Genomic DNA, 15,138 nt, shown 5'->3' with positions numbered 1-15,138 from the left:
CTCTTTTGATTGTACTGTACGAAAATAAGGCGAGTTTGAGTTTTTCTGAGCCTAACCGATGATTGCCAGGAAGCAGCTCTGGAGAATGGCTGTTTGGCAGTGTGTCTTGTACGTTAGAATTGGAGGCGGCGCTGAAAGGGGGGTTGCGTGAAACCCGCCGGTGGTAGAGGAGGGGGCAGAAGAAAGCAAGCAGAGGGCTGGAGTCTCTGGGGCTGGATCAAAAGTAAAGCCAGGAGACACGGCTCCTCGACAGGGGTGGGTGAGGGGTCGTTAAGGACATTTGCAGCACACAGAGATGGCATTCGGGAACAAGATAAGGCTCTGGCCCGAGGCGGTCCCCTGAGAGGTCTGGAAAAGCTGGCTCTGACGCGTCAAAGGTATGTTATCTGAGATGCACAAAGCAAGCAGGCTCAGGTAAGGAAAAGCCTGACCTTTGTGAAGGAGGAGACAGACCCGGGGCTGCCACGCCTGGCTTTTAGTTAGAATTTCTATGTTCGTCCTCCGTGGTCTTGGTCTCTGAGTCTGTGAAGCCGCCCCACAGGCCACCCCTGAGCTTGTCCGGGTTGGTAGGTGACCCCATTTCGTCCACACATGGCCCGCCCGCGAGTACGAAAGGGGCCCACAACCAGCTGGCAGCTGTGAGCAACTGAGAAGCCCACTGTGCTGTGTTCCACCCTCACAGAGTGGCCGTTTCCACCAGGATGTTTGAGTTTTGCTTCCGTCTTGTTTATTTCTCTCTTGGGCCCATCTAATCAACGAAGAGCTAGGTTGGGCTGTTTCCATTGCTGACATTTTCCAAATTTCGAAGTTGTTGGCTTTTAAAGGGACTGCAGTGGAGAGAGAAAAGCTATTTCGTCATCCCAGAGTTTAAAAGCAAAAGCTTAAATTAAACTCCAGTTCCAATGAACTGAATTGAAAGTTGGCACAAGAGGGAGAGGAAATCAGGTATTTGTGGGGTCACCATGGCTTGTGTTGTGGGGAAGCTGAGGAAGCAATTCCAGCCCTGGCCAGGTAGCTCAGCTGGTTGGAGCATCGTCTCAATACACCAAGGCTGCGGGTTTGATCCCTAGTCAGGGCACATACAAGGATCAACCACTGAATGCACAAGTAAGTGGAACAACAAAATTGATGTTTCTCTCTTTAAAATCCACATCAACAATGTTCTGAGAGAAAGAGAGAGAGAACGGAATTCCAACACCCAGGGAGAAAATTTCACCTAGGTGAGACCTGGAGGATGGGTGGAAATAAAAGGCGGAGGGGAGCAGGCAAGCGGCAACAGCAAGGACACAGGGAGGTGGGAGCACGAGGAAACAGGGGCGGCTCATCTGACCTGGCGCGCAGGACACGGGGCGGCAGTGGGTGAGAAGCTGGAAACGCAAGGGCCCTGAGGACTAGCCGCGAACTTTGAACGCCGCTCACACGGACTGCGTCTCGAATGGGAGCCCAGACGTGTTCTCCAGGGGTCCTGGGCTCTTTGTGAGAAACGACATCCTGCCCGTTCAAATTGCCAATTGTAAAACAGTTTCGCTTTGGACGGCCTCCCTGGGCCTGAATCCCACCACGTTACCCTGGTGTCCACATTTGTGTCTGGAACCACAGGGAAAACGCAATGTTATCGCAACCCAGTGCAGAAGCAAAGTCTTCACGTCTGTTCGTACATTTTGGGTTAAAGACAACGGGAGTTCTTGCCCTGTTCTGCCCAGTTCCAGGCAAATACATTTGAAAACTCAGAATATATAATTTTCTAGGAATGTTATTTATCAGAACTGATTCCAGAAAAGATAGAAAACCTAAGCACATGGCTTTTCCAAGAGGAAAGGAGGAACCGGTCAGGCGCACCCCTCAGAAGGTGTCCAGGTGGTTTCACAGGGAGGCCCCGCCAGCTCTTCCGAGTAGTAACTCCAATTCTCCTCCCGTTTTTCCAGGAGAGCTCAGAAGAAAAAAAAACCCTTCCAAGCTCTCTCAGTGAAGCTAGTATAATAGAATGCCACAAAATATACAAAGACTAGAAACCACATAAAAGAAAAATACAGGTCGGTATCACCTTTATGAAAAAATAATATAATAATAGAATCAAGTAGCATATTTAAAAAACAAGAAAACCTGAGCAAATGGTATTTGCTCTGGAAATGTAATGATAGTTGAATCTTAGAAAACGGATTCATATTCACCAAGTTAACTAACCTACGGAGGGGAAAGGGCTACCTCACAGCTACTGCAGGCATTTGACAAAATTCAGCCACCATTTCTCATTAAGGAAAAAAAAAACCACTCAGTAAAATACGAGTAGTTGAATAGTTGTTTGAGCTGTTAAAATACTTCTCTCTCAGCCACAAAGCCAGAATCATCCTGATGGAGAACGACTAGAGGCCTTGCCACTGAAGGCAGGCGTGTGACACCAATGACGCCCGCGTTACTTAACACCGTCATTCCTGCCCACGGAACTCAAGGCCCAGGATGCATTTCCCCGCTTCGTTCCCGCTCCGCCATCCTAGACAATTTCACACCTTCGGCTCCTCTCGACACACCTCAAATACCTCCTTCCCCACTCCACTCACCGTCGAGGATTCTGCCTCCTAATTTGCTGAGACTGACTCCCTCCACATGGACCCATGTGGGCAGCAGCGCCCGACGCCCAGCGCACTCACCGCAGAGGAAGGCCGGCGCCCTTGTCTAGGGCCGGGCCCTCTGCTGCGGCCGCGGTCCCGGCTCCCCTCCCTCCTCCAGCACTCGGTTCCCACCATTCTCCCCACCTCCTGCATCGCCAGTCCTTTTGCTATTTGGTCACTCCTTCACCAAAACGCCACTACTTCTGTCTTAACAAAATCTCAGCTTTCGCTCTTGCTACCAGCCACCACCCCATCTCCCCAGGCCCGCTGCAGCGAAAATCCCCGCACCTTGGGCCCGCACCAGTCCGCCCACGCTGCTCCTAGTAAGGGCACCAACGGCTGCCACATTGTCGACCACAGCCATTTCCCAGTCCGCCCCCCACTTGCCACTTGACTGGTGAGCAGCACGTGGCACACCTGACCACCCCTCCTCCTCCCTGCGCGCTCCTCGCTGGGCTCCCAAGACACCGCACACTCGTGCCACCTGTGACCTCCTGGGTCACAGCCTCTCGTTCTCATCGCCAGTCCCTCTCCAGAGCCCTCAAGGCAGGAGCGCCCCCAGCCTACTCCTTGCTCCCCTCTCCTTCTTCCTTCATCTCTCCAATCCAGCCTCCTGGCTTTAAGCAGCATCTAATGTGTTGACCACTCTCCAGCTGAGATTCCTCTCGGCTCCTGACATTTCTACCGAGACGTCCATCATCTCGAACACTACCGGTCCGTTCCATGCTGCCATCAGTCTTCGCCCTGCCCCCTGCCTGCTGCCTCCTCCCTGCCCCCCAGCTCCCCGCAGCCTTTGCCGCCTTGGTTCGTGCCTCCGTTGCCCTGGTCGTCCAGGCCAGGAGCTTGCGGCTGTTCTTGCTGCCCCGCTTGCCGTACCTAATCCATTGGGAAATCTTCCACCTCCAAAATACTGATGGGTAAAAGGAGAGCAAGAAAGGATGGCGTGAGGGATAACACGGACCCAGGCAATGACCGTGATGTATATGAAAAGCCACAAAGGAACAGGTGTCACTGGAACCCAATGCCCCTATTTGGAAATAATAGTAAATAAGGTTCCACAGGGGTAGACTACGTTCACATATGAAGGTGCCCAAGCCAGGCAAACACCAGCTTTGGTGTGGTAAGATCCTAAATCACGGAACTATCCCCCCCCACCCCCGCCCAAAAAAACATGCGGCTAAAGAAAACTGGTACGACTGGTGTAAGTCCCAGCTTGGAAGAGAGAAAGAAGCAATGGACCTTTAAGGGAACAATTTAAATTGCTATGTGACAATTTGGACCCTTCAAATTCGAGATCAGCATTGTACAAATTTACTGGCATGTCATGGTTTTGACTTGTAAATACCCTTGTGGCTTCTGGAACCTTGTGAAGGCCCCTCCACAGTGCTCCTCGAGCCAGTCCATCATTCACTGACCATCTCGGTCTCTGAATGGGTACTTTTCCACTTGATCATACATCGTACTTTGTGTTTCCTTTCGCAAGTTCCTTTTTGGCGTCTTTCTCATCTGCTTAGGTTTCCTGTGCGTTGCCTACTGCACACTGAACGTGCCGATTCGACCTAAGACTTCCTGAGGCGGCCAAAAGCTTCCTTACAGGGAAAAACTCCTCATGCTTAACCTACACCCACTGGATTATAATTAGTCTCTACAACTGTTTCCATTGTAAGAATTGGGCATCCTATTTTATTTTACAATCCTTATTTTGGTAAGCTTGTTAATTTATAGAACCTCAAATGTCAGAGCTTAAAATCTCTCAGCGAGGTTATGATCACAATATTTCTCTATTACTGATTTTCAGATATTAAATTTAAATGTATGTATAAAGAAATCTATCATTTGAAATTTGATAGATTCTGGATAGATTCATTTTGAAATGTTCTGGAAAATGATGAAAATAGAGTGAAAATTCAACTCCTTTAATAATCTGGAGGTAGTACAATATAAACAAGTAGTTCTGAAGGTTTCTCCCGAGGCAGTAATAGCATAATGGTTAAGAGCCCAAACTTTGGCAACAGAACAATTGGGTTTTAAACCTAATGAGATTTTGGGCAAGTGACTAAGTTTATTTTCACACCTGCAGAATGGGAAGTGGATGGGACTATACAAAGACAACAGTGAGGGACCCTTGTGAGGATGGAATGAGTCTGTATCTTGACTGTATCAGTGTCAACATCCTGATTATATTTACAGGTTTTCAATGTTATCATGAGGAAAAACTGACTAAAAGGTATGCAAGAGCTCTGTGTTTCTTACAGCTATTGAATTGAATCTGCAATTATCTCCCCCAAAATTAAAGAAGTCATTTGCATATCTCCTCTAATATTCTGAGTAAAACGAAGTGAAATAGACGGGACTCCAAATTGCTTTATTTTAAATTCAGCACTGACATAACCAGAAGGTGGCGCCACTACCACATGCCCACCATAGCAATAGCAAGGGCACGCTTCACTTTAGATGTCCTCATAATGGAATACTATGATTTTATCAGTCCAAGTTAAATGCTAACCCCAATTCAGCAATATTTCCAATACATATCTTATGTGAGGCTTGGGAAAAAATAAAAATTTCAAAAATCATTAAAAAATAACATACAATTCTGGATCTGTATACCATAGCAAGTTAAAACTAGGCAATACAAGCCCTTCTATCGTGTCCTGTGGGAACCAGCAAACCCTTCCAAAGGCAAGGAAGAGCCGTACCAAATCCAGAATCAAGCTGTGATATCATGGCACTGCTCAAACAGTTCCTGCCTCGCCGACTGTTGACAGAACTCTGACAAAGGTCTGAGCACCACTTAAGGAAGATTCCTGAAAAGCAACTCTAAGTAAAAGAAAATTTGAGCAAAGGTTCTCTTCCTCGTAAAAGCAACAATGTTTACAATGTTCTCTTCTTTTACAGAAGAACATTTGAAATATTTTTCAGGGAAAGAAGATTAAGTTGCACCAGTTAGTAGCAATGACCAAGAGAGCCGTCCGGCACTGAATGTTGCATATACGGCAGACGTGAACTACCCGTCACTAGGAGTGGCCGTGCAAGCAGCAGCTCCGGCCCCAGCAGCAGGGCTTCTGAGCGCGCGTCGACAGCCCGCCCGCCCGGGCCGCACGCGCTGCCCTCTCCCCTGGCCTACCCACGTCCCGTCCCGTCTAACCCACGACCAGGCCCTGCAAGCAGCCTGATGACTCAAACTAGCTCTGGAGCAACATATTTAATTTTGCTTTTGAGAACATGTTTTAATTAAGTAAAATAAGCAAGCTTTTTTCCCAAAAAGATTTGTTTTCTTCATGTGCAGTTTCATGTCAAGCTATGTCCTTCAAAGGTAGCCAAATAATCTGTCCTTAAGTACATAAATTCAAGTCGATTAACCAAACACATTTGTACTAGTTCTATTTACCTGTTCACACGAGAGCAAAACCAAAGCAAATGAGAAGTCAGAATTAATTTTGACCAATTTATTCTCAAGTCATTACAGTGTTCAACCAGTTGGACATATAAAGATGACAGACGTAGAAGTAGACTTTGGGAAGCACACATGTATTTCCATTCTGAATGAAAACATGTTATATGTACAGGGAAAAAGATGCAGCAAACATTAAAGTATTCAAAGTAATTTTTGACAATTCAAATGTGACATATTTACAAGAAAAGTATAAGTTTTAAAATAATTAAATAATTTTCATAGAATTACAAAAGTATTGAGATAAATATCAGAAGACCCCCAAAATCACAAGAATATTTTTCTATGCTATTGAATACAAGGGTAGTTCATAAAAGGTCCCAAAACAGAGACAGTATTTTGCCACTATGAAATATATCAAATTACCAATACCAAAATACGCTAACACAAACATGCAACGTGGAAGCTGTGCCAAAGGAAACAGCATGAGGCCCCTGAATATTGCGAACTGTCTACACAAGATTTCTTAGGTGTACTCATGAAAAAGGAGCTTTCAAAAGAGCCGTTATAATGAATAAAAAGTGATGAACTACCTAAAACCTTTTCATCCTACCATTTTCAAACGTAGCTGCAGAAAAGAAAACTCTAAATATAACTTTTAGAAACATTAGCTTATGAATAAAAGAGTCGAGCGGTGCGCCCCTTGCGCACTTGGGCTTTAACTGGCGCTCGGGCGACCCCCGTGTAACAGATGGAACCCCCGGCCCCCCAGCTGCATTGGGGGGGTCTCTTCTCTCAGACCAGAACGCAGCTCAGAAAATAAAGAGGAAAAACACGACATGTATGAATTCAAAACAAAACAAAATTGTAAAATGGTATAATATAAAAATAGCAGCATGTGAAATTCAAGACTATTCTCTTAAAGCAAATGTTTAAGACTGCACCGCAAAAACGGTACTTGCTCAAACTGGTCTATTATTCAACATCTCCAACTAAGGATTTTTTAGAGAGGTGCTTATATTTATGATTCCCTGTGATTAAATGTGTACTCAAATTTGTGTTTTAAAACATTAAGTGTGCACAGGCAGTGAAGTACCAGAGTTCTGGTATCTCTAACATAAAATGAGACCTTATTTAACATATTAAACTATCCTACTGCAAATTAATTTTATCCCAATGTTTCAAACCAATCATGGAGGACATCTGAGCACATTAACAAAATGAAAAACACAGGCACTTGAATACAGGTTGTTAGTGACAAAAAGTAGAGGCCACAATCGCATGACTACGGGAAGTATGCCTTTACATACAACTTGAGGTCTCGCAGTGATCCAAATATAGAAATAAGAACTATGTACAAAACTTTCATAAGAAAATCAGATCCTCCAGAAATTTCACACCAAGTAATTTTCACTGAATAAAGCGTTAATAACTGCAAGTCTTATTTAACCTTTTTCAAACAAATGTCCAAGATACAGTTGTTTAAAACTTAATTTCCCCTTTTTCTCTACCTCAGTAAAACACACAACCCTCACTAACAGTCCAGTAAGATCCTCTATGCAAAACGTACCCTTCTCCTTGAGATCTAGGGCATCAAAAATGGTTATTGTGTCAAAAGAGTCCACATCGTGGTATAAATTCTACAGCACCACAGACACCATGAGTTTAGGTACTTCAGTCTGGTAATAATTCATTCAATAATATTAACCAGTAAGAATGTGTAAATGTCAACCATCTAATAGGAAGTCATAGTAGCATTTTAAAAATGGCAATAAGCATTTTTAATGTTTTAAATTGATAAACATTTAAATTGTCAAATTGATTAGGAAAAAACATCACACACACATTTTTATCGCCCAAATGAGAACACACAACACTTGAGACAACTGACACTAAGACACTTGGATTTCTTTCCTTCCTTTCTTTTCTTTCTTTCACAAAGAGATTACTTTCCGTTTGGCCACTCCAGAGATCCTTGGTTTACCAGCTTATGAAGAGCACATCTACGAGGCAGTATAACGTATGCATTAAAAGCCACTCTCCCCATCATCTTTGGCAGGAAGCCTCATGAAAGGACACTGCGGGGCTGAGGCGGCGGGTCGGCTCCACGTGCTTCCGCCTCACACGTCGCTGACTGGAAGGCTTGCGTCGTCCAAGTCCACTGGGTCACAATCTTTTTCCTGAGGGCCATTTTCACTTTGAGGTTTTAGCAGAGCTTGTTCAGTCACTTTGGAAGCTGGTTCTCTTGGAGAGACAGTCTGGACCTTGAAGTTCCCTGGCTTGACCTTGGCAAGAGATTCGTAAAATCCTCGCTTCTCCACGGTAAAGCTTGAGACCAGAGAGCTGCTGCGAGAGGCTGCGGGGTGCGAGGCGGCGGCGGCGGCCCCGGCAGGGCGGGGGGCGGGCTTGGGCTCGGGACAGGCGGAATGCTCCTGCAAAGAGGGGCGGTGGTCAGGCACGGTCAATCACAAACGACAGGGCTAGTGACTCAGTGTGAGACTTTATTCTCTGAAAAACAAACGAAACGAAACACACACACACAGAGCAGAAGCACGAGCCATGCAGCAAACATGTGCAAGTTCTTTCCCAAAGCAAAGCACTTTTAGGAGTGAGTTTAAAGCGATGACGGCCAACAACCGTTTCCACTAAGAAACCAGTTCTGTCACCAAAGCCGAGTTTGGGAGCTCTGACATTCTGGAGACTCAGTCAGCCTAAAATGGAATACAGTGGTCCAACTGCAACTGAACTGAGCTTAAAAGGGGCCTACAGCTATTGTTTTATTTAAAAGTTTATTTAAATCAACACTAGGAATTGTCCCACATATTTTAGATGTCATACATTCCCTGAATTTCACTGCAGTCACTAGTACAGTCTCTTTGCTTTTTATTTAATTGCACTTGTTTAGTCTTGAGTATGTCGTACATGCATTTGGCTTAAGACTATAAAGGGAACATAGGGCGCAAATTTAATCACCTATTATAACTATGGTGAAATAATTATCAGTTGTGAATGTTAACTTCAGTATGCTTCTAACTGTATCAAATCTGAAGATAACTTTAAATATGACCATTCCAAATGCATCGCTATGTAGTTCCCAGTATAGTGTGTTCATTTATGATACCAGTTGTTTTGAAAACAAGTGCTACAATTTACCAATGTGACAAATTTAGATGGCTAAACTTCACCGGAGATTTAAAGTGCCATACAAACTGCAGTAGAGTTTACCCAATGCACTTACATGCATGAGTTTGCACAGATTAGAACAAGGATGCATTTCAAGTGGTGTAGTATTAAAAAATTCCAAAATACATAAAATGCAGAAATTGAAACTCTTGTGGCAATTCAGTGAATTAACTTTTAGAAGACAGTTTAAGAGGACTTTTTCAGTTAGTAAAGTTCTGTTTTTTCACTCTTTACTTATTTTTTCTAAGTACATCTCCAACCTGATGACTATGGTGAAACAGTTTGCGTTAGTGTTGACGCGGTTACGGTAACTGCAAAAGGCAGTTTTATTAACTCAACTTTCTAGGATGAGTGGTAAGTAGTGAGTGAGTCCGGGCCCTCTAGTAAGAAGGCACGTTTGCGTAAGAGCCCACATACGTGCCGCATTCACCAGTTCTTGATGTATACCTCTGTATACAAGGGTTCGACAGCCTTCTGGCCTGCCGCATCTGGAACACAGTGCAAAGCTAAGATTAGAGTTAACCTGTCCCGGGGAGAGGGAGGAAAGAGAAAGGAGTGCTGAGAGTCACAGCTAGATAGTCCACTTTGCCCCCACCACAAGCACAAAACACAAACGCCCTTCTCCAACTTGTCCTCTTCCCAACAGACATTGTTTTTGCAGAGAGTCTCATACTTGACTGCTGAAAAGTCATATAAAATGCAGGCAGTTACTGAAGTAACACCCAGGAGAGGAACTTCTGATATTTCAAAAAGAATATAAGGAGAATGACTTAATTCAAAATGAGAAAGATGGATTTGTATTTACTGATCTGTAGTTACTGACAGTAGGAAACTATTAAAAGACAACATTACTACCAGGAAAACACTGAAAGTACAGATTATCGAGCATTCACAAGGAATCTGGATAATAAAAGTCATCATGCTACATATCAGACCCCATTCTGTGGTCCAAAGTGCTGCATTTCAAGACACTTAAACATTTTTCATTCCTTAGTAGAACTTACATTTGCACATCAGAGACCAGTGACCAAAGTATTCTAAAAGCAAATCTTATTCCTATAATGTACTTGAACATAGTAAACTAAAAATTAAAAACATTTTTCTTACTATTTCTGAGAATGTTTAGCTGTTTCAATTTTATGCCATACTACCACAAAGATAATTAAGACAAAAGCAGTCTTTTAAATTAATCGACTAGGAAATGAGGATTAAACGTGAAATGGAAAATATTTATTGACCGAGAGCAGTCAGCTGTATTTAAGGCTCCAGCTGCTCAATGTCTTATGGCACTATTAAGCCAAAAACAAAAAAACTCCTTAGCTGAAATGACAGGACGCAGAGGAAACTGGGATGTTCACAAAAGTGCAACGCTACACCTGAAGGTGCCTTATACAAACGGGCCACACACTACACAAAGGATTGGTCCCCTTATACCAAATCTGGACCTCCTGACAAACTAAGCACTCCTGAAACAAAGCAAGGAAACGTTCATTCTTTAGTTGCCCTGCTTGTGCATTTAAGACAATACAATGCACAGAAAGTTATGTATACATAACACTACAAGGAAGCATTAAATTAGAAATGCATTATTTTTTCTTGCAAGTCCAATTGGTATGAAAGTCACCATGCAAATAAATCTCAATACAGAAAGAAACCAGGAGGCTTAAGGGGAGAGGAAGGAAAATAACTTGACAGGATGGGGAGGCCCAAGGGAGCACCACCCCAGGGAACAGGCAACGCACAGAAGATGCTGATCGGCCGGGTCCCCGCTGCGCGACAATGGCACCAGAGACGGCTTTGATCCAACTGTGCATCTCTTCAGGACTATCAGCCTGCGGAAAGAAAGGGCTCAGTCAGTTTTTCCTTGCAGTCAGCTCCTGTATCTACAACGCCAATGCATGCATTTTGGTAACAGTGTCAACAACAAAAATCATTCTAAGGCAATGGTTTCAAAAAAATTTTAGAAATCATTTTTGCTCTATCTATATTTGCTGCTATATTGTCTAAATTTGCCACAAGACTACTTATATAATTGGATAGTTAGAAAGGATTATGACATTTTACATATTTTTCTAGAAATAATTTCTTAGTAGTACCATAATTAGTACTAATTATTAATATACTAATCATTTCTTAGAGTACCATAATCCTTAAATAAGCATTGGCAGTCATAGTCTAAAGTGTATTCCTTGATAAGACCTTGGCTGGCAACGTGAATTAAAAACCTTACAATGACTTTAATCCAATTAGGCCCTAAGAGGGGAGTAGAGATGCTGCTGCTCTTAATGTCTAGATTATGGAATCTAGTTCAAAAAATTTTACAATACAAGACAGTGTTTTTGAACCAATGGTATTAGAAATACTTTTTAAAAGGAAAAATAGTAGGCAAAGGTAAAGCATACACCTTCATTCACTGCAAATAGGAGCACATGTCTAGAAATCAATTGGCAAAATAAAGAGGTTTAAAAAAGTTCATGCTGTAATAGTTACTCTTGCTCTACAAACTCATCCTACAGAAGTAAGAAATTCAGGCAGATTTAGGTGCAAAAGTGTTCACCACTGCATTATTTATCACAGTTAATGTATGAAAACTGTGTGAGTAATCAGTAACAAAGTAGTAAGTAGACAGTTTAATTGTGGAACAGTCACACAATTATATAGTACAATTCTAAAAGGTTTTCAAAGAATTTTTAAGGATGAAGAGAAAAAACTCATATTAAATAAGTAGGGTATAACACGGTGTTTCATATGGCTCCACTTGTTATAAAAATTTATGCCTTAAGAAAGGCAATAAAAAATTAAGAATGGTTGCCTGAATGTGGGATTCTGTGTGTTTTATACACTACCCTTTTCATCATATTTTTATTTTCTAAATTTTCTGCAGCAAGCATATGTTAAGTTTTATAAGAACAAAAAAAAATGTATTTTTTAAAAAAATTTCCAAACTAATTAATGTGGTAAGTAAAAAGTACGTACAGGATGTCTATCTACCATTAGTGAAACTCTACTATCTACGGTCTACTTTTATTATGGTTATTTAAGCCCCCCACCTTTTATAAAATTACCAAAAACGATACAATCAAAATTCCAAAATACATGCAAAAATAATCCCAGTTTAAAGTACACACTTAGCATCTAGGTTAAAGTAGCATTTCCCTTTCTCTAAACACTACTTAATTCTATTCAACTAACTTATAGCAAAGAATACCCTTATTTGTTGAACATATGACCTACCACTAATCTTATATAACATCTTTGGGTGAATTACAGCTGTCATGTTTTTTGCTTATTCTCATACGCTACAATTTTACTTCACCTCTAAAATTATTCATTTCTTGTTAAGGGGATCTATAATCTTCAAAGAAGTATCTTACCTGCACATAGAAAGTTCGAGATGATGTTACAATTTCAAAGAGGTTGTCCCTCATCATTATGTCACTGTTAACAAGAAAAAATTTCCAAGTGTACTGCAGTAGCAGTTGTTTGATAGTTTTTCTTTCACTTATTTACCCAACACCAAGTATGTACAAATAGAAAGTAAATATTAGAGACAAAATACTGATTTGAGAAAACCAAATTATGAACTTTTTCAACTTATTTTTGCATTAAATTTTACTTATTTTATATAGTTACAGATAGATGTTAGAAAAGGGTCATAGAAATACTTTAAAATTCAAAGTTTTTCCACACAAAGAAATCAGTTTGCTCAAACACTACGAAGTTGCCATTTTTTTTACAAAGCTCTATTCTGCACCAACCTGAAAATACTAAAACACAAATACATCGAGATCTGTCAAATTTGATAGCCTTTTCCTTTCCATTATGAGCATAAGGGTTGCTTCCTAATTTTTAGTTTTCAAACAAAAAAAAAAAAATCAATACTTCAATTTGAGTGTTTTAAAAGTTCTAGCATATCCCAGCTACATGTAAGAAGGTAAAAATAACACTAGGATGCAGAAGATAGCGTTGGAAAGCACATCCGTCACACTAAGGCACTACTGTGCAGTAGTTACACACGAAGAACACGCACGTCGGTGTCGGTGCTTACCTTTGCTTACATTCCTGAACTTTATGAACCTCTTTAAGCGGTATTACGCGGAGAGGTTCCTTTTCCTGGAGGGAAAAAGGCAAACAGATACGTGCATTATATTCCTTGGAGTTAGTTGTCTTATTTGGAGAGCTACATGAAAATTATGCTTCTTTCTTAAAGCATATCTAAGACATAAATCTACCTTCGTGAACTATCCAGCATCAGAAGAGCTCAAATACTACAACCTTATTTACATACACTGTGGTTTGAAATAAGGAAGCTGGCATATAACACATGTTCACATGATTTCTGGCCCTATGACAATGTAGCCTATTATAAGCCATTAACCATCAGATCCCGATCAGCCCCTATGAACCTAGTAAAGTGGACTACTTCCTCTTTGGAATATTATTTTGATACAGAAGGCACCAGAGTACTGAATACCCAAATACTTTGAGTTAAATGCATCATTTTAAGAATGACATTTTTATATGAATACATTATTTTAGCAAGCACAATTTACTGATCATTTACTAAGTGCCAGAACATCTGCTAGATTTTAAATGTTATCTCACTTAAACTTTCCAAACTCTACAATACATGCACCTGAGGAAACTGAGGATGAGACATGTTAAGTACTTGACCCAAAGTTATAAAACTAGATATAAGATACAAATGTAAGACATATCTAGTTCCTAACAGTATAATATTTATACTATACACTCCATAAAATACTATATACTGTATCTCACTGAATATCACATGAGATTGACATGCCATTATTTTATAAGCACTATGAAAAATAGTAAACCACAGCTGAACACTTCTTTAAAATCACAAATCCTTCTTTAAAGTTTCACAGATAGTTCATTTTAAAATAATTTCAAACCATAAAAATTTCTGTATACCTTGCACCGTTTACCAAGATGTTAATACTTTATACTCACTAAATCATTGTGTACATATGTGAATGTGCTGCGTATGTATTTCCTCTGAATGTAGGAAGGCACATTGTAGATATGATACATCTTTACCACTAGAAGACCTTAGTGTGTAGTTTCTGAAAAAAGATGTCCTCTTATACAACCACAGGACATCTGGGGAAAACAGAAACTCCACTTTGATGCCATACCGTTACCTAATACACACCATGTTCAGATTTCATTCACTGCCACACACCAGGATCCTTTACAAGAAAAGAACTATGTACTGTGCCATTTTCTGATCTGGGATTCAGACTGGCATCATACCTTCCATTTTCTAACAGTTGTCATGTCTTAGTTTCCTTTACTGTGGAATAGTTTTTCAGTCTTCCTTGATGTTCACAGTTTTAAAAAGCCAGGCCAGTGATTCTGTAGAACGTCCTTCATTTGGTTCTGACGTTCATGGTGCTCAGATTCAGGCGGTACGGTTTGCTCAGGAAACCACCATGTGAGGCTGCGTTCTTCTCAGTGCACCGTTCTCAGGGTGAACGACAGAGGCCTGTCCCATCACTAGGGTGTTAACCCTGACTTCTTGCTAAGGTCATGCTTGCCAGCAGCTGTGAAATGACTCTTTCCCCTTGTCATTATTAAATACCTTGCGCGCAAGTACTTGAAACCTCTGTAATACCCAGTTTCCCATCATAATTTTGCCCTCTAGATTTATTGACTATTGAGGATTCTTGACTAAAACCACTACTACTACAGTGGCTACCAAATAGTGACTTTTTAACACCATGAATTCTTCTACATACATTAGCTGGAATTTTACCCTAAGAAAATGCTTTTCCTTCTCCATGTATTTATTAATGACTTGCTGGACTCCATGAGTTGTAATCCAGCATTATCATTTATTTTCTGGCTCCAGTTGAGTTTCAAGCTGAAACTTCGGTGTCCTTTTGACAGTCCCCAACACTTCTCTGAGCCACTTCCTTATTGTCT

At 41.4% G+C, this 15,138-nt stretch overlaps 1 protein-coding gene across 3 annotated transcripts in view; it reads right to left on the bottom strand.

Moving 5' to 3' along the window:
• Positions 1–6,060: 6,060 nt before the first annotated feature.
• PLEKHA1 (pleckstrin homology domain containing A1) overlaps positions 6,061–15,138 on the bottom strand; it is a 46,928-nt gene continuing 37,850 nt past the window's right edge. For all 3 annotated transcript variants that reach the window (XM_054581647.1, XM_054581646.1, XM_054581648.1), the window contains 4 exons: positions 13,235–13,299; positions 12,561–12,624; positions 10,929–11,018; positions 6,061–8,435 (listed from right to left, as the gene is read on the bottom strand). In XM_054581647.1, coding sequence (XP_054437622.1) covers positions 8,124–8,435; positions 10,929–11,018; positions 12,561–12,624; positions 13,235–13,299 — 531 coding nt within the window. In that variant the 3' untranslated portion in view covers positions 6,061–8,123. The remainder of the gene's footprint in view (positions 8,436–10,928; positions 11,019–12,560; positions 12,625–13,234; positions 13,300–15,138) is intronic.

The sequence above is a fragment of the Pteronotus mesoamericanus genome, unplaced genomic scaffold (assembly GCF_021234165.1).
Source record: "Pteronotus mesoamericanus isolate MK-2021 breed Mesoamerican mustached bat unplaced genomic scaffold, CSHL_Meso_final contig_657, whole genome shotgun sequence".
In the NCBI taxonomy this organism is placed as follows: domain Eukaryota; kingdom Metazoa; phylum Chordata; class Mammalia; order Chiroptera; family Mormoopidae; genus Pteronotus; species Pteronotus mesoamericanus.
Note: the sequence above shows the minus strand (reverse complement) of the source record. Positions and strands in the feature narration are given on the sequence as shown.